This window comes from Anguilla rostrata, chromosome 6 (assembly GCF_018555375.3).
Source record: "Anguilla rostrata isolate EN2019 chromosome 6, ASM1855537v3, whole genome shotgun sequence".
Classification (NCBI taxonomy): Eukaryota; Metazoa; Chordata; class Actinopteri; order Anguilliformes; family Anguillidae; genus Anguilla; species Anguilla rostrata.
The window spans coordinates 23,572,869-23,593,647 of NC_057938.1; the positions used below are offsets into that span (position 1 = coordinate 23,572,869).

The window sequence follows — 20,779 nt, forward strand, 5'->3', positions numbered from 1 at the left end:
GCCCTGGCTGTATATAATTGTTGTAAATAGTATAAATCAGAAGTATCACTGTTTGTACCTGGTACTATAATTTGTTGTTTTTCCCCATTCTTTTGGTTCATCTTTCCTTCATTACTCACATCCTCTAGGCCTCCCAACAACTTTCTTAATCCTACTGTCACTTCTGCCTTTCCTCTACCTATGTCATTCATAGCTAAGTTCATTTTAAGTGGTATTACTTCTCCAGGTGTCAGGGTTATTGATGTAATAGTGCCCTTATCTATGGTGAAGTCATGGTATGTCTCAGTAGACTTTTCAATCTTACTAGGGTCTGTTTTGTTGCTGCTATTGTTTCTTATGACTATTAGGAAAGTGTTTACAACGAGAAGAATAGAAAGTACCCAGAGAAACTGGCATTCTTTTATTCTTTTTCTATGGTTCTTTCGGCTTCTGACTCTTTTGCTCTGCGATAGTGGTTTAGGTGTACCCATGGTCCAATCTCCTTTACCTTAACTGCTGTTGGTGTGGCGAGGATCACCTGGTAAGGTCCTACTTGTCTTGGCTGTTTCCACTTCTTTTTGAACTTCTTCACGTAAATCCAAATACCTGGATTAACCGGAAGATCAGGGGTTTCTGCTGGTGGCCCCTGTGCTTCTTTAGCCTGTGAATAGATAGATCTCACAACTTCGGTTAGTCCTTTCAAATACCTTCCCAATTCACTTTCCAATACTTCCAAACTTACTTCTCCTTCTCTTGGTTTCGTTACAGGTACAGACAGTACTCTACCAGTAATCATTTCATGCGGTGTTAAGTGTGTAAACCTATTTCTACTATTTCTCATGGCCATGGTAAAAATTTAACCCAATTTAATCCTGTTTGCCTGCAGGCTTTTGCTAATTTCATTTTTAGAATTCCATTGCAACGTTCTACTATGGCAGCTGATTGAGGATGCCATGCGCATGAGAATTTATGTTGGATCCTTGTGATTTTACATAGGTCTGAAATTACTTCAGCAGTAAAGTGAGTTCCATTGTCACTACTAAGTGTTTGGCAGACACCAAATCTAGGGAAAATTTCAGTTGCTAAAGCTTTTGCAACAGTTTTAGAATCTGCTTGGGCAGATGGGAAAGCTTCTACCCATCTAGAAAATCTGTCTATGACAACTAAACAGTAACGCTTTCCTTCTGCTGGGTCAACCATATCTACATAGTCCATTGCCAAATGGGTAAATGGACCCACCAGTGGAGGCATAGTGCCTGGAATTGTTGGGATTCCCTTTTTAATGTTTATTTCTTGACAGATTTGACAATTTGAAATCCAGTTAGTCACATGTTCAGTTAATCTAGGAATAAACCAATGGTTTTGAATTGTCCTCATCATTTCCTCCCTTGCAGAGTGGCAAATTCCATGAGCTCTACAGATAAGGTGTATTAGTGCGGCAGGAGCCACAGTTTTACCAGTTATTGTTTGGCGCCGGAGGCCTGAGGCTTGGTCTAAGGCACAGCCTTTAGATTCCCAATCAGATTTTTCAGAGGCCATGGCTTGATTTTGTGTCTTGATTAATTGTTGTAGAGGTACCTCTTGAGCTTGGAGTACAGATGTTTGGACTGCTATAGGCCAGTACTCCATGCTGGCAGCTAGTTTGGCTGCTTTATCTGCATAATTGTTACCTTGAGACACAGGGTCATTACAACGAGTATGTGCTGCACATTTAATAATGGCTAATTTAGATGGCAGTTTCATGGCCTCCAGCAGTGCAGTTATTTCATTTTTATTGCGAATAGGTGTTCCTCCTGCAGTGAGGAAACCTCTTCGTGCCCAAACTCCTCCCCAACTATGTACAACACCACACACATATGCAGAATCACTATAGATGTTGACTTATTTTTCCGAGGCTAAAATACATGCTTTGGTTAAGGCTGTGAGTTCAGCTTGCTGAGCACTAGTTCCTGGATGGAGTGGGGCTTCTATGATGGTTTGAAAAGTCCATGGGTCAATTTGGGAAACAATAGCATAACAAGCTCATCTTTTTACTGTTGTTTGATCAATAAATGAAGATTCATCTATGAATAGAATTAGACCGGGAGATGGTAAAGGCTCAGAGAAGAGGTCTTCTCTGGTCTTGGAGTCTTGTTCAGTAATAATTTCACAATGATGGGGTGTGCCTTCTTCTGGGGTAATCATAAATTCGGCAAGATTAACAGTCTTACAGCGTATAATAGTAAGGGATGGTTGGGAAAGGAGGATTTCATAGCCTGTTACTCTTCGGTGAGACAATGATGACTTTCCTCGGCTAAGAAGTGCTTCTACTGCATGTGACACGTATAGTGTAACTGAATGGCCTGCCACAATGGGTGTGGCTTTTTCCACAGCAAATGCTGCTGCAACTAATCCATGTTCACAGGGGTGCAGGCCTCGTTCTACACTATCCAATCGCGTACTGTAATATGCAATAGGTTTGTTTTTTCCAGATTCTTGCTGTGTAAGTACTGCAGTGGCAAACCATCTCTTTTCAGAACTAAACAAGTGGAAAGGTTTTGTGTAATCTGGAAGTCCAAGAGAGGGTGAATTTTGAAGGGATAATTTCAGAGCTTGAAATGCTTTTTCTGCTTCGCCGTTCCATTGGGGTGTGGCCGTGGTGCACAAATCATGGAGAGGTCTGCTGAGTTCTGCATAGTCACAAATCCATTGACAACAATAGCCAGTCATTCCTAGAAAATGTTGCATTTCTTTGGTCGTCAGAGGTTTTGGCACATTAGTAACAGCTTTAATTCGGTCTTGAGCGAGGCTCTTCTGTCCCTTGTATAACATGTGGCCTAAGTATTTCACTTGTTCTTGACAAATTTGGAGTTTTGTTTTTGATACACGATGACCTTTTTCCGCTAAGGAATTGAGTGGAGCTTTACTGTCTTGCAGACAACTATCTTTGTTTGGACTACACAGGTAGTCATCTACACAAGGAGATCATCTACATGTTGAATGAGAGTACTTCCTCCAGGAGGATGAAAATCAGATAAATCTGCTCTGACCATTCTGTTGAAGATACTAGGTGATTCGACATACCCTTGAGGTAAGCGACAATAGGTATACTGTTGACCACGATAGGTAAAAGCAAACAAATGGTGTGAGTTTGGATGTAGGGGTATGGAAAAAAGCTGAGCAGAGGTCGATGACAGTGTAATAAGTTGTAGAGCTTGGAATGTTTGTCAATATAGTACAGTAGTTTTTCTGTAAGTCATTAGAGGCTCGTCATCATCATAGGAGCTGGAATAGATTGGTACATCTTTTTCTTATAGTACTTTTGTATTTTTATAGTGTGGTGGAGCGGTTCGTTTCAATGCATCTCGGTACCCCGTAGCATCAAGTCCTGTTTCTGCATGTATAAATGTTGATGCACGCCTTTCTGTTGAGAGCTCACTAGTCATTGTGAATGCATTGTCATATTTACTTTTGCCCAGATGAACTTGACCCTTGACTTGAAGAGTTCCGTGTACACTGGTTGTTTTCAAAGCTGACTGGCACTGTCCATCTTATGAAGCTGCACTAGAGACAACCATTTGGTGAAGTACTTGGCTCTGATATAAAGATGGTGTAGCACTGCTATACGATAGTGGGGGGAGCGAGAACACTGGGGGGAGCGCGGACACTAGGGGGCGAGGGAACACCAGGGGGCGAGGGAACACTAGGCAAAGCATGAACATTAGGCGAAGTACAGACATTGGGCAAGGCATGGACACTAGGCAAGGCATGGACACTTGGCATGGCATGGACACTTGGTGGAGGTGGCCCCTGCGGGGGAGACAGGCAGCGTGGCCTCGACGAGGCAGAGAGCGGCGGTGGCCCTGCGGGACGACGGGCAGAGCAGGCGTGGTGCTGTGGACGACGGCGAGCAGGCCGTGGACCTGCGGGATGACGGGCAGAGAGGCGGCGGTGGCCCCTGGGGACCCAGCACGCGGTGGCCTGTGGGACAACGGGCAGAGCAGGGTGGTGGCCTGCGGCGACGGGCAGCAGGCGGAGGCCTGTGGAACGGGCAGAGCAGGCGGCGGTGGCCCCTGCGGGACGACGGGCAGCTGGACGGCTCAGGGGGCCTCTGCGAGACGGCGGGCTCCGGTGCGCTGGGCTGGGAGTACTTCTCAGCCAGAGGGGGCATATCCGCGGCCCCCCGGAGATACTCCTCCCAGTGGAGTGCCATTGCAAATAGGGCTTCAAAGTCACAACACCCCTCCAGGCCAGAGTAAATTAGCCCGCCGTGGAGTACTTACACCTCATGTTGTCCCTAAACAACTGGCACACTATCGACTGGGGCAGGTCTGCGGCTACAGCGCTGAACTCCCTCGCGTAGTCCAAAAGCGACCCCTGGCATGTATCAAATAGTCTGTCCGCCCACTGCCTACTGGACAGGGGGGCCTGTCCAACGGCAGGACTTGGCCCGGAGGTCCCCCCAGCCACCACCGGCTTGCTCAACAGCGGTGGCATGACTAAAAAACAAAACCTCGAAACGGGAAGTGGGGGGGAAGAGAAGAAAAAAAAAAACTCTGCTAGGTCCAGTAGTGGCTGGATCCTTCTGTCAGGGTAGTGGGGGGTAGGACCCAAACACAGAGTCAAAAAAATATTAAATCCACAGAGTAAACGCTAAACCAAGAGCTGCTTTTAATCAGAACAAAAACCAAGGGAACATAAACGAAGCCGTGCAGGGCAAGTCAAAAGGACAAAGCTTTTGAAGCGCAAAAACAGAGGACGAGCAGAAATTCCAAAAAACAAAGCAAAAACAGAACACGGGCAGGGAGGATAACACTCACGGCAAAAACACTGAGTAACAAGAACGAGCACAAGCTGAAACACAATCCAATACGCACACAAGGAACAAACAACCAACAAGGATCCAGCACCTGAGTCAGGGAGAAGGGAACTTAAATAGACACGACACTGACGAGACACAGGAGGGCACAATGAACAATCAGGCCACAGAGAGGGAAGGGAAAATGAGACAACCAAAAAACAATAATTGAACAATTGAAAACAATAATACAATTAAACAGGGGGAGCAGGACACAAAACAGAAGTGCCGCCATCTGCCGGCCACAAGGAAAGAGAGGGAAACACAGAACCATGACATTTGTCCTCATGATTAACAATTGTTCAATCTTCCAGTTCCAAAGTACATGCCCTTTAAACGCATTCACTACATGCTGTAATCCAAATGAAATATGTACTCATATACACACCACCATGTTCTAACAAACTATGTTTATATCATTACCATTGCTGTCATTACTTTGATTTTCATTCATTTATTTGAATAGAATATAATCTATACATTTACTAGATATAGCAAATCAGTTCTTTCTAGGTCAGTATCCTTTCTCTTCTCTTGCAACTCAAAGGTCTTCTGCACAAGACTGTTTCCCGACAGAAGTTACTTACAGGTAGTATGCATCAGTGTACAAGGAGGCCACTGTCTTTCCTTAGTTACAAATTCTTAGACATAACACAGAATACCTACTGTTCTTCAGTGATCATCCCACAATCACATACATTTAAATATATTCTTCATCAGTACAATCTTTAATAAGAAGAAATGTAAAAACATTAAAAGAATGAATGAGAAGCATACTTCCACAGGCATAAGAGGGTAAATAATCCCTTTATGAAAAGAGTAATTAAGAAATATTAACATCATAAAAATTAAGGGATTGCAATTGTGGTTGGAACAAAAATCAGCATATGCAGCAGGGGCCCAGGACCAGGTTCTAGAACCACTTAAAGAGTTAAAGAGATGGCTGTTCTTAGATGTATTGCTGATACAGATAAGAAAATATTTTATTTTTTTACAGGATGTATTACTAACCCATGCATTCTGGATTATGTTGTTTTTAAACACTTGATTTACTTCCTTCTATTAGTTAAACACATTTACAATAATATGCTAATATACATACAATAACTGAGAGGAAACAGACAAACAAAATTAGTACAGTGGAATCAATTATTTTGAAATAATAGTTAGGAAAACCACACAATACCATTCTTTGAAAATGGTTTGTTCTAGAGCCTAGTGACCAGGGATAACATCAGAATGTAATTTGTAGGTTATTTCAGTTTCCTGTTTATATCTTGGATATTGCAGCATTCCAATCTTGTGCCAAGATTATTTCCGCAATTGGTGTTCTTAAAACCATCTGTGACAGAGGGGAAAATAGGACTAGAAGCCTATGAATGCACTGTCTGAAAATGAGTTGATCTGGAAGAAGGGAAAGATCACCAGTGAAGCAGCTGGTCTTGGTTGACTCTAGTATTGGGCAATGATTAAGCACATAAGCAGTGGATATTTTTAAGCCTTCTTAAAGGGTTCTTTTCAAAGAATCTACTTGGCTGTCAATCCCTGCAGTTGTAATAGTGTTAATTAAATGTACACCAACATACTCCAAAAAAAAGTCTGTGGTGGAAGTGGTCAGCTGAGGGATTATCATTATCACTCTAGGTTTGGAATGATAAAATGGTAAGGCTCTCTTTATTACATGCAGCATGGAGAGATATGCAGTGAGCTCCATAATGTTTGGGACAACGACATATTTTTACTTCATTTGGCTCTGTACCATATATATAATCAAGCAATTCACATGTGGTTAAAGTGCAAATGCTCAGCTTTAATTAAAGTTTATTATTATATTTTTTTTAAATGCATTTTGGTTTCACCATGGAAAAATTACAGCACGTTTTGTCCATAGTTCCTTCACTTCAGGGCACCATATTGTTTGGGACAAATGGCTTCACATTTGTTTCTGATTAGTCAGATGTTTTCAATTTCCCTTTGTTTAATAGCTTCCATGGGAGAAGTCTGAAGTGTACAGAAGAATCCTATCTGCTCAAGTTCAACAAATCCCTCCAAACTCATCAGGCGGTGCCTCATCCTACAGCAATGACAAATATCATTTAAGAAAACAAGAGAATGTGCACTTGAATCACATGTGAATTGTTCGGTTGCAAAGCCAAATGAAGAAAAAAATATGTCTTTGTCCCAAACATTATGGAGATCACTGTACATATCAGTTTATGCTTCTCTCAAGAAAGGCACCATGCTTTCCAGTTACAGTATATGCTCAGTGTTCACATTAATGTTTATGTCAGCCTACGTATATACTGATCGCATTCTATGTTGATTCGGGCACATAGACATTCTTCTCCTTCCTGCTGACTCAGCTCTGAGTAAAACATCTTTATCTCATGGCTGGGCATGCCAACTTTATCTAACTACTGATAAACAAACAAAAGCACACACACATGTGATTGTTTAAAAACAATCTCGTTAGTGTACACAGTGTTCCACAGGATAAACGTCACCAAGTAGTTGGCCATCCCTCAAACCCTAGAATCAGCAGTTTCTAGTTGTCTGGTCTGCTGTGCTCTGATGGTAGAATCCTGTTTAAAATTAAACAAATGCTGAATTCTCTAATCCACAGTAATATTTAAATGCCTGCCCCACAGAAATATCTTTCTGTGATGTACAGCACTCAGAAAAAATATATAAATGTACGTAAGTCCAGCTGTTTGGGTGTACAACTTCAGAGATGATCAAGTAGACGGCCAACAAATAGTTAATGATAGCCCTTGATTCATGCTAAATGCAGTTAGCTGCTCAATATAGGAAAATAGCATGTTCAATGAACCTTTTAAAAATAAAACAAAAATGTTCAAAGAATGTTAAGGAACATTTACAGTTTTCTCTACTTTTGAAGTACGCCCAGAGACTACACCCGTGGGCATTTCACTGGAAGCTCTCCTTCAAATCCGTCTTGTGTGTGAGCTGCTGTGTTTGCCACATCATCGCTGAAACCCACTGTACTTTACCCTCACAATGCATTCATTGAGCGCTTGCAACAGTTGCTTTCATCTCATTTGTAACTTTTTATCCCATTGGGTCAGTGGAGGAAATGCTCGGAGCAACAGCTGGATGACATATTTACATTTTAGAGGAACGCATCTGCAGCAGCAGTTGCTTTGGAGGAACCAGACCAAATTGCTTTCACTCAAATGGAGCTAAAGACAGAGACTCACTGTATAAGGTAGCCTATCTTTCATATTTTATCAATAATTCCTTCATCTTTCACTTGTACTTTTGCTTTTTTATTTATGTATATGTTTCATATTGATTCACTTTGTACTCAAATACTGCAAATGTAATGGACTGCAATGTAAAGTACATGTGTATCATGCACTTTTCATTGCAGCTATCTCTGCATATTATAAAATATTTTTAATTACCTTTTGTATATATTCAGAAATACCTCGTAACCCTGACCAGAATAAGCAAGTTAGATAATGGATGGATGAATGGATGGATTCAGAAATAGTTGGAATATAGCAGTAGGTTGGTACTTTTCTGAGAGTTTAACATGAGCGTTTTAATTTGATCCTATGATGAGTGAATATGAGGTACATACTTAAATAAAGAGATGATAGCATTATTTAAAATAATAATGTTGACAATACAGAGAATTTCTTCTATTCTTTGGCAAGCATCTCAAAGTGAATCACATTCATATGTTTCATTATAGTTATCCTCTGGAAGAAGTTCCAGTGCGATTTACGGTATGGTACTTATGCGATCAATACAGAAGGATTATGGTGTAATATATCGAGAAAAGCTCAATAAAAAGTGATAGAATTCAGTTTCTGCATATGCTTTATTCTGTTTACAGAATGAATTTGATATAATTTCTAAACTTACACGAAGAGACTGGAGTTCAAGGAGTCCTGTGGATGCGGCCGTGTAATCTGTATTACTGATGTGACCTCAAGTATGTATATCGTCTCAGAAGTTACTGGACTATATGGATGACACATTTAGAATTTTTCCATATGTAATAGGATTTCCATATGTAATACTCTGTAGTGACAAGGTTTGGAAGTGATTATTTAGTCACACCCCTGGAAACAGGAAGCGCTAGGAGAGATCAGAGTTTCCGTGCATGGATCTGAGTCAACAAGCTAACCATTCTCTTATTCTGTTCAGCAACACTAATCCCTGAACAGTGTTGTGTATACGTTCAGAGGGCTGTTGAGAGCGAAGGAGCATAACCACAGTCCACATCATACATAGTAAATCTGTAACCTTAAAGTATGTTCAATTCCATGATTGTGAGGTCAGTCAAAAGCACAGTATATTCACATTATATGAATTACTGAATCCCTTGGGGTTCCATTTGTCAACATACTTAAGAACCTATGAAGATCTATCAGATTTATTTGCATGAAATGTTTTGTCTTCAGAAAAAAATGCTTTATCATGTATAAATCTTTTCTAGGGTGGAGAATGGCACATGACTGATTGGAGCTGATTCTTAATTCTCCTGATGATTTAAAAAATACATCTTCTATCACCATGGCTTCTACAAAAAATGAGACTCCGGTATGCTTCTCCATAAACAGCCCCCCCTTCAACTACAACCACACCATTGCCTCCGCCTATTACTCTGCTGTATTCACTGGACTGGGCCTCAGCTCCAACCTGTTTGCCTTCGTAGTTCTGGTCAAGGCCTTCCAGAGGTCCCAGAGTCCCTCATGTTCATCCTTCCTCATCTTCTTGTCGAGCTTGGTGGTGACTGACTTCATGGGGCTACTTGTGACGGGATCGATTGTAGTCTCTTTCCACACAACACGCTTCAATTGGCGTGAGCTGGATCCTTGGTGCCACTTCTGCAACTTCATGGGCATGTCCATGGTCTTCTATGGCTTGAGCCCACTTCTCCTGGGAGCTGTCATGGCTGCGGAACGTTTTGTGGGCATCCACAGGCCCTTCGCCCGCTACGCTAACATGTCAAAGAGCAGGGCCTTGTCCACAGTGCTGGCAGTGTGGGTTTTTGCCGGCTGCGTCAGCCTGCTGCCTCTGGCAGGGCTAGGCAGCTACCACTTGCAGCTGCCTGGGTCTTGGTGCTTCATCAACATCAGCTCCCAGCCTCTGGACATGACCTTCTGCTTGGTCTTCTGCCTGGTTGGGCTGCTTTCGCTTGCCGTGTCCTTCCTGTTGAACACAGTGAGTGTGGTGACCCTGCTACGGATATGCTGTGGCCAGGGAGAAATGCAGCGACAGCGGGACCAGGAATTGGAGATGATGGGGCAGCTTGTCTGGATCATGATCATCACCTCTATTTGCTGGTGCCCTCTGCTGGTGAGTTTGTCCTGTACTTTTATAGCATTTCATATGGTTAACCCCTTCTGTAGTATCCCCTTTTTTGACAAAAGCCTGAAAATTACATAGCCCAAACGCCTTCCAAGGCCTCTAAATGGCAAGTCTTCTGTTTAGACTTAGGCCATGCAAAATCATTTTTTGTCGTAAAACAACCTTTGTTGGCATAAAGTTTCAAGAATGTTAAGAAGCTCATGTGCACTGAAAAAGTTATAGTTTGTTTAAACAGAGGAAACATTGCATGTCCTATTATGCAAGCCTAACAGTCGATACACCGTCATTATCTAAAATGCCAACGTCTGGCAGTGTACTGGGCAGAAGTTATAGTATTCATGTTGAGGTTTTGTGGGTCCCATTGGCTTTACTGAGGGACTGCTTGGCCAGTACTGGTCAGAGAATCTGATAGGTGGACTTGTTTTGTTCCAGAGAATCTATGCAAACCGGAAATAACATAATTTTGTACACAATACTTTTTACATGTATTCATTAGACAATGATAATTCATCCAACAAATGTCTAAGTAAACAATGAGCTTCTATCAAGGTTTCGAGTTAGCATGTTTTTAGATGGAACTTGTTCGCTGGATTCTTGCCGTGATAAGAATATCGACTTTATTGTGATTCATGTCGTCATATGTCGTCTGTGGAATTTAAAAAAGCGAAGAAGGTGCAGTCTCCCTGAGCTTGTTCTGCCACCCTGCTATGTTTCAAAACAAGAAACTGTTGTCCCTAAAACATTGGCATCGTAAAATTATTTATTGAGAACCATGAGTATTAACACTTTCAAATGGTGTCGCCAGATTGATTGAATATTTCACCATAAAAAATGGAATGAATGCAAATTAACCAGAGCCAGTGAGACTTAAGGGGTTAAGGGTATCCAATTAGGCACTCAAGCACTGAAGGTGATTAAGCAACTATTTCCATCTTCTGTCTATATCATCCAATGTAGCACAAATTAGGTGATTACCAATCATTTAAAAAAATCCTTTTACTTGGTCCGGGTCCACAAAATTAAACTTACCACCAACACACAAAAAAAAATAGCACAGTAATTACTGGAAACTGTTAGCTATATCTATTTGCCCTCCTTCCTTATACTTGGTATGCAAAAAATATTGCAAGAATTTTTAAAGCTAAAAGTAATGAAATGACAATTTCCTGTTCATTGGAGTCAACACCAGTCAATACAGTTTGCAGCAAAACCTGAAAGTTATACCATAAAGATAACAGTAGACCAGAATTTAAATAATGAAAACAATGAAAGCAGAAGCTTGAATTTGATGGGAGAGAGTGGGTGTCCCCTGTCAAAAAGGAAATGACAGGGAATGAGCCCAAATATTGAAAAAGTTTGACAAAATTGACAATCTGAAAAATTGCACTTCTCTATATTGGTATTTCAGAAATGGCAGGATAATTCCAACTGTCAACTCAGAAATGAGTATTTACCATGCATCGCTGACCTTGGATTAATCCAATGCTGTGTCTCAATAAAGTGTGCTTTTTGATTCACACCATGGGTTGCATTTGACTGGACAGGCAGCAATAAACATGGAAAACAGTTTGATTGAACATGTATACCTGTAGGTAGTTTCAGGGCATAAACAATTCAATCAAACCATGTTTAATTGAATCAAGCTCATGGTAAATATGATCTTAACAGGTTACCCTGTGCTTTTATAATTATTTTAAAACTATTTTACATTTCAAATCTGACTTTAACCACTGAGTGTGAGGGGGAAGGTTTGCCAGCCCACTTGCTAAGTGGTGCCGGATTTCTAACTATGAGGTTCTGGTTGTGGTTCCCAAAAAATACTATTAGCTGCAAAATATTTTTTTAAATGAATTTTGCATGAAAAGTGTGTAAGTGTTGTACATTGCTGACATGGACACAGCTGAGCACATTTTCCTGGACCTCTCTACAGGTGTTTATTGGGCAGACCGTGCTATCAGGGAGCCATCTCAAGATAGGCAGCCTGCTGCTGTGGCTTCGCTTTGCCACCTGTAACCAGATCCTGGACCCCTGGGTCTACATCCTGTTCCGCTGTTCCATCTTCAAGCGCATTCTCCCAGCAGGGAAAGACAGGCCCCATGTATCCAGGATAAGCCTGTACCGAACCAGCACCACCTCCCAGAGGAGACTTGTGCAGCCCTTGACTGGAGTGGAGGTGGCCTGTGGGGAAGTTCCATTTGTGGAGGACCTTTCCATTCCCAAAGCCTCCTGATTTCTCCTGTCATATCCAAGCTCTGGTTTACATTTTTTGCTAATATTGTAATTATTTATGTTATTCATTTGATGTTGGTTAATGCCAAGCAGTACAATGACAGTTCTCTCATTTTAGTTTGAAATATTAGCATGCATGCATGAGTTTTGTAATCATTCAGCTGTCCAGACAGTTAGGGATCTGTGACTCACTCAGTCTGTGCACGCCATCTGCAACAAAGTCTCTGTGCAGCTTGGAGGAATACTTTGCTTAACATGCTATGGTCCAGATGAATCCATTTGTAAAAGAGACAGTGGGTCTGGTTACGTTATAGGAGATGGAGTAACACTGCACATCTGTGCCATGTGTCTATCATATGATCTGCCTGTGTAGCCATTGTGGAGATAGGGATGGAATGGCTGACTGCAAAGCTGAGGTTGTCTTGCTGATGGACTAACTGATACTTTCATAGTGATGGTATGGCTAAGCTGACCTGACCAATTTGTCTTGAACTGAAAACATGACTCCTACAAATATTGAATAAGTCATTAATTATATTTTTGCTGGGATAAAGTGAATTAATATGAATATAATTAATAAACTGTGTTTAAACTATTTCTTCTTTTCAGAAAATGAGAATGTTGGGCACACAATTCCCCAATTCTATTTATTTACCATTATCTGCCAATAGGGCAAAATGGACCCCATTGTTTTAAATTGAGTTTTCAGAGTTTTTACTGGGGGTCATATTGATATATGACAGAATCTTGTGCTCAGTGATATTAAGTTTGTGTATTGTTCCATTATTTCATATTGATTAATAATTATTTCATATAAATTAATATTTGTATTGCTTGTGTTCATTTGACACCTATAAAAGAACATAAGGCAGAAAACAATTAACCTTTTGTTCTGAAGCCTATAAATGAACGACCTTCTAACACCATTTCTCCTGCCCTAGTCTCCAAATATTGTGTTTCAAGACCAAGCTGTGTACTGAAGGATTTTCTTTTAATGGGCCACACAAAAAGTTCCACAACCTTGAACTTTTTGTGTGGCCTCTCTCTTACTAACTTCATTTCAAAGTACACTGCCTGGCCAAAAAAAAGTCTCATTCGTCGTGGCATTGTTTCAACAACCTTATACAACGTCACAACATTTATTTCTGTCCAGAATTGCATTCATTTTTGGCCAAGGTCTTGTACTGATGACAGGAGAGTCGAACCACTCCATAAAGTCTTCTCCAGCACATCCCAAAGACTTTCAATGGGGTTAAGGTCAGGACTCTGTGGTGGCCAATTCATGCTCCCAGAACCACTCTTTCACAGTTTGAGCCCGATTGGCATTGTTGTCCTGGAATATGCCCATGCCGTCAGGGAAGAAAAAATCCATTGATGGGATAACCTGGTCATTCAGTACACATTCAGGCACTCAGCTGACTTAATTTTATTGCCGCATAAATTAATAAAATGAATGCAATTCTGGACGGAAATAAATGTTGTGACGTTGCGTATGGTTGTCGAAACAATGCCACGATGAATGCACGCCGTAATGAAAGCTAAAGGCAGTCCAATGAAATATTAAAGTGTGTGACTTTTTTTTTTTGGCCAGGCAGTGTATAATGTAGTGGCATACCTTCTTAGCCTTATGTGACAACCCCACCTATTTTGGCCATTGGGCTGGCTGCTTGTCTTTGTCTTTGTGTTTTGTGTTGCAGATGCCCAGTAGGTGTGGTCAGGTTGTTGTTTATTGGGAACACCTGGGCCCGGTGTTCTCAGTACTATAAGAGCGCACCCCACTTGTGCCATGAGGAGAGAGAAAGGGGAAACTCTGCTCCCTACGCGCCACATCTTTGTCTTTGTTTTTCCTTTTACCATACAACACTCCACTCACTATTTTAACATCCATGCATGCACGCCAACACTGACTTACTGACCACCACGTCATAGCACTTTGCCATTTTTAGCCGTTTCAAATAAATGAATGGTTTTTTTTTTTGCTTTAACTTCTTGTGTCACCGCCCATTATTTGTTGTGGTTTTTGAGCCGGCCATGACACTTATCATTCATTTATGCACACATTACTAACCAAAAATATGGTTTCTGGGCTGGGTGTTCATACCGTTAAGGTACTGTATTAGCTACCAATGAAGAGTCCTCCTCAGTCTCAAAGTCTCAAATCTCAACTGCGATTATTTTAAAACAGCGGCTTAGCATCAAATTGTGGAGCAGATCATGCTTACATACTTTTAATGTTGTACTATGGCTTCTAGTCTGGTCTGCTTGTTATTAATGTGTTAACATCAGCCTGCCCAGGGACAGCAGATGGAAATTAGCGATCCAGCTAAATCTGGCAAATTTACGTAACATAATAGTGATGTCGATCAATGCGTATTGTCCCTGTCAAATAAATAAATAAATAAATAAACAAACTTGTCTGCAATCTCTCAAACTGACCAAGGACGCTGGAACAGTGAGCAAGAACATACATCTGCCATTCAGAATTTTTGGGAAAATGCAAAAATTTAAAAATTTAAAAAGTAGGCAATTTCCTCATGGTGGTCACACAGTATCCACTCCAGAAGTTTTCAGATCTGTTTAAGCCAGCTTCTCCATTGACTTATTGCCTTAGTCTCAATAGATAAATAAACTAAGATTTCATTTGTGCTTTATTGCTACATTTGACCAAATAGCTCCTCTCAAGCCTAGACTAAACTCAAAAACAACAGCTTGTTGTTTAAATTGAATATTTGCCAGGTAAAAAAAATGAAAAAAGTCATGATAAGTGGAAAGCCTCCAGTCATCATCTTTGTTACACATTACTAGTTGCAAAGATTCAATGGTAGTGTAAGAGCTGCATGATTCTATTCATTTTCAACCCTCCTTTCCAAAAATAGCTAAAGCAATTTCTGAGTTCTCTTTTGCACTGTAAGTATAATTAATATGATTATAAATCTTTCTCCTAATACTAATTAAGACAGTTCTCCTTCACAAAACTGTGAATTCCCAGTAATGTTCCTGACCAGCATTTATTATTAGGGCTATGATTTTTTCATGACTTCTTTTTTTAATGTGTAATTCTTCTATTCAACATCACCTCCTGAAGCCATTTATTAAGGAATCAACACACTGCAGTACCTTAATAATCTTAATTAATCATTCATCCAAGAAGGGCCAGTGTGGAAGTGAGCATTTTGTTCCATCCCAGCACTACAACAGCTGGTTCAACTAAAGAACTAATCATAATCTCCAATCAATGTTGTTCAGTTGAGTAAGATGTATTAGTGCTAGGCCTAAACAAAAAAGCTTCACTCACACTGGTCCTTTTAGATAAGACAGAAAATCCCTGGATTAGAGACTTAAGCATTGTAAAAGCAAGCTCTTCAGACGGTCCTTAGCGGAAGAATTAGTCATGGTCCTGAGACTGCACCCCACTAATTACTGCACAAAGTGTGTCTACCGTGAGCCTCTGAGGACTGAAATACAGGCTAAATGTTTCCATGGCCACTCACAGCCATAGTCATTATGTCAAAATGTTGCCAAGACTTCATCTGTTTAGACTAATTATGAACTTCAACATTGGAATACATTAACGTGTCTTCCCTGGATTGTGTTGCTGTTATTCTTTAAAAAAAAAAAAGTACAATCATTGCAGAAAGCATATGTAGCATATGTGTAGCATTCGGTCCACCAGAGAGGCGGATTAGTCTCAGCTACACCGGCTGGTGGAGAGAGCACACGCACCTGGGTTGCGTTAGCTAATCAGTCCAGGTGCTTAAAGGTGTGCTGTGCTCCACAGTTCCGGGCCAAGACCGGGAGCTCACACCGAGAGCGTGGTTATGAGTTTTGGTTTGTTTTATTTTTGCACTTTGTTTGAGCATAAAAGAAAAAGACAGTAGTCTGCCACTGGGAAGCTGGAGGAGCTGGCGCTGGCTGGAAAGCGGGCCACCTACAGGCGGTACACAGGAAAGTGTTTGCGCCTTTTTTTCTTTTTTTTTTAACTTTCTTTTGTCTTTGTTGTTTTGGCTTGTTTTAGTTTATTGTTTTTGCCCGGAACCCGTGAGGGGGAACGGTGAAGATAGAAGATAGTCGTTTATTTAATTTTGTGTTTGTGTGGGTGCACTCACTTTCTCTCCTTGAGGCAACCCGACACTGCCGCATCTGGCATGTGACAGCATATTATTATCATTTCTAACACTACTTTCCCCTCCCACACCCTTTAGAGTGCAATTTAAGTGAAATGACCATCACATGAATTGTGGTTCAACATTTCCAATTCCAAGCCCACTTAATATATATTTCTGGTCATTCCTATTGTAACATTGTCCTTTCCACCAAGACGATAGTTTTCCAGTGGTTTCCCCTTATGTAATACTGTACACAAAATACATTATTTGATTCCTTGATTTCCATATTTCCCTGGAGGTATTTACAAAGAATTTGTGACCATCTTTACATTCTCACCATTTCCTAAAATTGCTACTTGAACATAAACTCATCCAGTCATGTAAACATTTGTTACTCATCCAGTCATGTAAACATTTGTTTCACACCGTATGTTAGAATGGAGGGTTCATGTGCATGTAATTATGGTACTTCAGAACTATTTACTCAAAATATGTAGAAAACATGCTTTCGTAACAATTTGATAAAAAAAAATTTTTTTTTAAATAGCAAGGTAAAATAGAACAAAAAGGCTGACTAGTTAATTTTTGTTTAATATTGATGCCTTAATCTAGCTCCTAATTGGGTAACTGGGTTGCACAACAATCCAATATAATCCAAATTTGTGCATTTTTGACTATTTAACTCCTGAGAGTATAGTCCTCAGGGAGAGTCATTTTAGAGACTGCTTGAACAGTTAACAAGGGTTTATGCTCCCTTTTTTGTTGTTTTGCCCATAGCAATAAGGGTGCATTTCTCTCTCTAAACTTTTGTCCACTCATCCATTAGTTTCACAGCCTCATCTTATCATTTCTAGTGTGACATATAAGCTATAATGTATAGTAATGCAAGATTAAGTGTGGTTAAACCAATAAGGGTAAAGAGACTACAATCAGAATACTACCAATCAGAGCTGTCATCTGGCACATGCGACCCATGTAGAACTCAAAGTCGAGCAAATTCTGGTAGTTAATTTCTAGCTCGTCCATAGCACTTGGCTACATGGACTAAGCTGTGTGATAAATAGCTTAAGTGTGAATGCAGATTAATCCAAATATTTTATTCATATATGAATATATAGTGAGCTCCATAATCTTTGGGAAAAATATATATTTCTTCTTCACTCCACAATTTTAGATTTGTAATCAAACAATTCACATGGTTGAATTTCTCGTGCTCAGCTTTGATTAGTATTTTGATTGTAGTCACCATGTAGAAATTACAGTATTTTTTATAAGTAACCTCCACAGATGAAGGTGGGTGCTTTGGATCCTGGGCAGCACATTTTGCCCTTGCCATCACTCTGATACACATGAATTAATACCATTTTCTAGAACTTCACAGGCTATTTTAGGTACTTAATAATAAACAGCAACCTGCCCTCCTGTTTTTGTGGCTAACTAGTGGTTTTGCATCTTGCATTATAGCCTCTTTAGTTTTGTTCCTTAAGTCTTCTGCAGAGAGTAGTCACTGACACATCCACACCTGCCTCCTGAAGAATGTTTCTGATCTTTTGGACAGATGTGTTGGTGGTTTCTTGATTACAAAGGGAATTATTCTGTCAACTGTAGAGGCTTTCCTTAGCCTATGAGGCTATGCTGAGCCCACCAGTGCTCTTTTTCTTCTTAATAATGTTAATCTGATTCTTCTAAACATGTGGTATCACAGCTTCCTTTCACACTGCAGCCTACAGCTAAGTTTGCATAGAGTTGAGTCAGAGGAAGTCATATTTAGCCGCGTTTCCACCAAAATTACCCGGAACTTTTAGTCCCAGGAACTACTTTTCAAGGAACTAAAAGGTTCCTTCAGCCCATGGTTGTCTGCGTTTCCACTGCGGTCTAAAGTCCCACGAAGATTAGGCAAATTAGCCCACTGACGTATGAAAAAACGACATTGTCGTCGGTCCATCTGTCCTATGATTTCTTCTGTAACCCCATACTACCACCGAAGTAGCCTACATTATTTTCTAATAACCGGGACAGCCCAGAGGGGTTTATTCCACTTATATACAACGGGTTACCAACAATGATTATATATGGTTACTTTTGTATTTATTTATTTTTTTATCGATTTAATCACCTGGAATTGAAATATTCTTCTGCAGCCGTTTGGGCTTATTTTACCGTTGTCAAGCAAAACTGTCGTTGGTAGTTGAACTTGGACCGTTGTTATGCAACAAATAGGATATAACAGGCCAATAGTCAGATTGTAACTGTTTTATATATCCTCTCAAACACATTCATTATGTTTTTATGCGAACATTCGCTTTCATGTCTTGACATCCGAAGCGACCGAATGCATTCACATTTATATGTATAACTGGCAACAACAGCAGAAAACATGCACACGTTGTAAACAATTTGCTGTTTGATTACTTTCTCATCGTCAATTCCATATCGCAAATCGCAAAATGACAAGAATAGAACGAAAACTCGGACTTGCGTGAAAATTTAAATTAGTAGTGGTACAGCCACCGTTTGCTTTCCTTCAAAGTTACTGCTAGCCGAGCAGCGAAGTGTGCCCTCCAGATGCGAACCATGCACCATAAATTAGTCCATAGTCTTCCTGGTCTTTTTGTGGAATTGAAGAATGGCAGAGTAAAATTACGGCAGTCTGAAAAAGCTAAAGGGACGATTACTAGAATTAACCTGTTATTTTACCCTGACAAAAAGTGCGGAAGGTGATTTCCAGTTTACTTTTACTGTATCACCAATGTGAATTAAGCAGAACTACCGCATACCTCACATAACTGTATCAAACGTTTTGAGTCAATTACAACGGGCTAACAAAGAAAATCCGGAAGAAAATATTCAGCAACCGAATTAATCCGTTTGAATGTTTTGGTACGTAATATGCTGTCCCAGCACAAATGCTTTTTATAAAAAAAATTTATAAAACGAATACTAAAGCAAGAAAAGAACAGAAGAGCACACGTTATAATTCCAAGACGTTGGCAGGCTATAACCAAAACTAGGCTACTGCGCCGCATAACATACAAGTTTGATTTGAAGTTATTATGAAAATAAATTGGTTTGCGGCTGCATATTTTTAAACATGGCGGCTGAAAACAAACACAAAAAAAATGCTGCGAGTACTCGACCAATCAGAAATGTTCAGCGCTGCAAGCTCCACCCAAAAGGTTCCTAGTTCCGGGGTAAAGTTCCTGCGGTGGAAACGCGGCTTTTGATTTGCAGTTGACAGATGACCAATCGACCAGAGGGGGTTGCTAAAGAGCTATGAATCGCAGGCGCCTAATGCTAGTGAGCAATCAGCCACAGCACTGACATGACCTGGATTCAATCCAAGGCCATAGGGCTCTCCCATACACCACAGTGTGGTGCCTAAGCCAAATGAGCCACCCAGCAGCCCCCTTGAGACAAGTACTTTATTTGAGATGCCATCTGTTGGTCTTGTTTCATGGTACCCCTCTGATACTGGTAAATATGCAACAAATATGCAGTTTTGTGAAAGAAACACCCCACCAATAATCCTTTATAACATTTATTAGCAATTGTCAGAATGCAGCATTGGAAAATATGTGTCTTGAACATTCAGCTCTTCTTATAGTATAATCACCTCATATATACAACTAACAACGCTATTCCTGTACAACTCTCATCTATCTTCTGTACCATATCCAGACCATGTTGTCATTTGACTGAACACCTAACTTTTTGACTGGCAATATATAAAAATAAACCACAATATATTCCTGAACAAACAAACAGGAGTATTTACCTGCACACATAAGCATATGCAATAACAGTGACAGGATATGGGTAAATACATAGGTTATATGTAGGACATATTCCACATCAACAACAATGTAAATTAACCAGCTGCTTACAATTGTGATTAAAGCTTATGTTTAGCACTAATTTTCTTTACCCTTCACTTGAAGAAACAATTGAAATGTTACATTTCTCCCTTTTGTGTATTTTTTAAACAATGATTGCAGATCTCACATTGCATGGGTGAAGCAATGGAATAAATAATACTTTCTAGATTAATGTGAAGGGCATAGCACTTGTAGACATAGCAGCAGTGAGATTTACAGGCTAAATTGCAATCCTCATGAAAACACTGAAATCAGTGACTATGTTACATGCAGCCCAATATTAATTGGAATACTCAAGAATTCCAGGAAAGACAGAATCACACATTATGTAGAATATCAAATTGGAAAACATTCTTCTAAAACAGGCATACAGTAGAAGAGGTTGGATAAAGCATTAAAATTCTGTTTTT

At 40.2% G+C, this 20,779-nt stretch overlaps 1 protein-coding gene across 2 annotated transcripts; it reads left to right on the top strand.

The window, feature by feature from the left end:
• Window positions 1-7,684: 7,684 nt before the first annotated feature.
• Window positions 7,685-14,763, top strand: LOC135256860 (thromboxane A2 receptor-like). 2 transcript variants are annotated; one of them, XM_064339088.1, is made up of 5 exons: window positions 7,685-8,042; window positions 8,535-8,568; window positions 8,679-8,777; window positions 9,285-10,147; window positions 12,090-14,763. In XM_064339088.1, exons 4-5 carry the CDS (start codon window positions 9,362-9,364, stop codon window positions 12,387-12,389), a joined length of 1,086 nt encoding a protein of 361 aa, XP_064195158.1. In that variant the 5' UTR covers window positions 7,685-8,042; window positions 8,535-8,568; window positions 8,679-8,777; window positions 9,285-9,361; the 3' UTR covers window positions 12,390-14,763. The 2 variants fall into 2 exon arrangements, with proteins under 2 accessions (XP_064195158.1, XP_064195159.1); XM_064339089.1 differs by lacking the exon at window positions 8,535-8,568.
• Window positions 14,764-20,779: the final 6,016 nt, after the last annotated feature.

Excerpts from the sequence above, each read along its gene's own strand:
- LOC135256860 (XM_064339088.1), top strand. The coding sequence starts at position 9,362 with ATGGCTTCTACAAAAAATGAGACTCCGGTATGCTTCTCCATAAACAGC. Across the intron at positions 10,148-12,089 it reads TTTGCTGGTGCCCTCTGCTG|GTGTTTATTGGGCAGACCGT; the intron begins GTGAGTTTGTCC and ends ACCTCTCTACAG.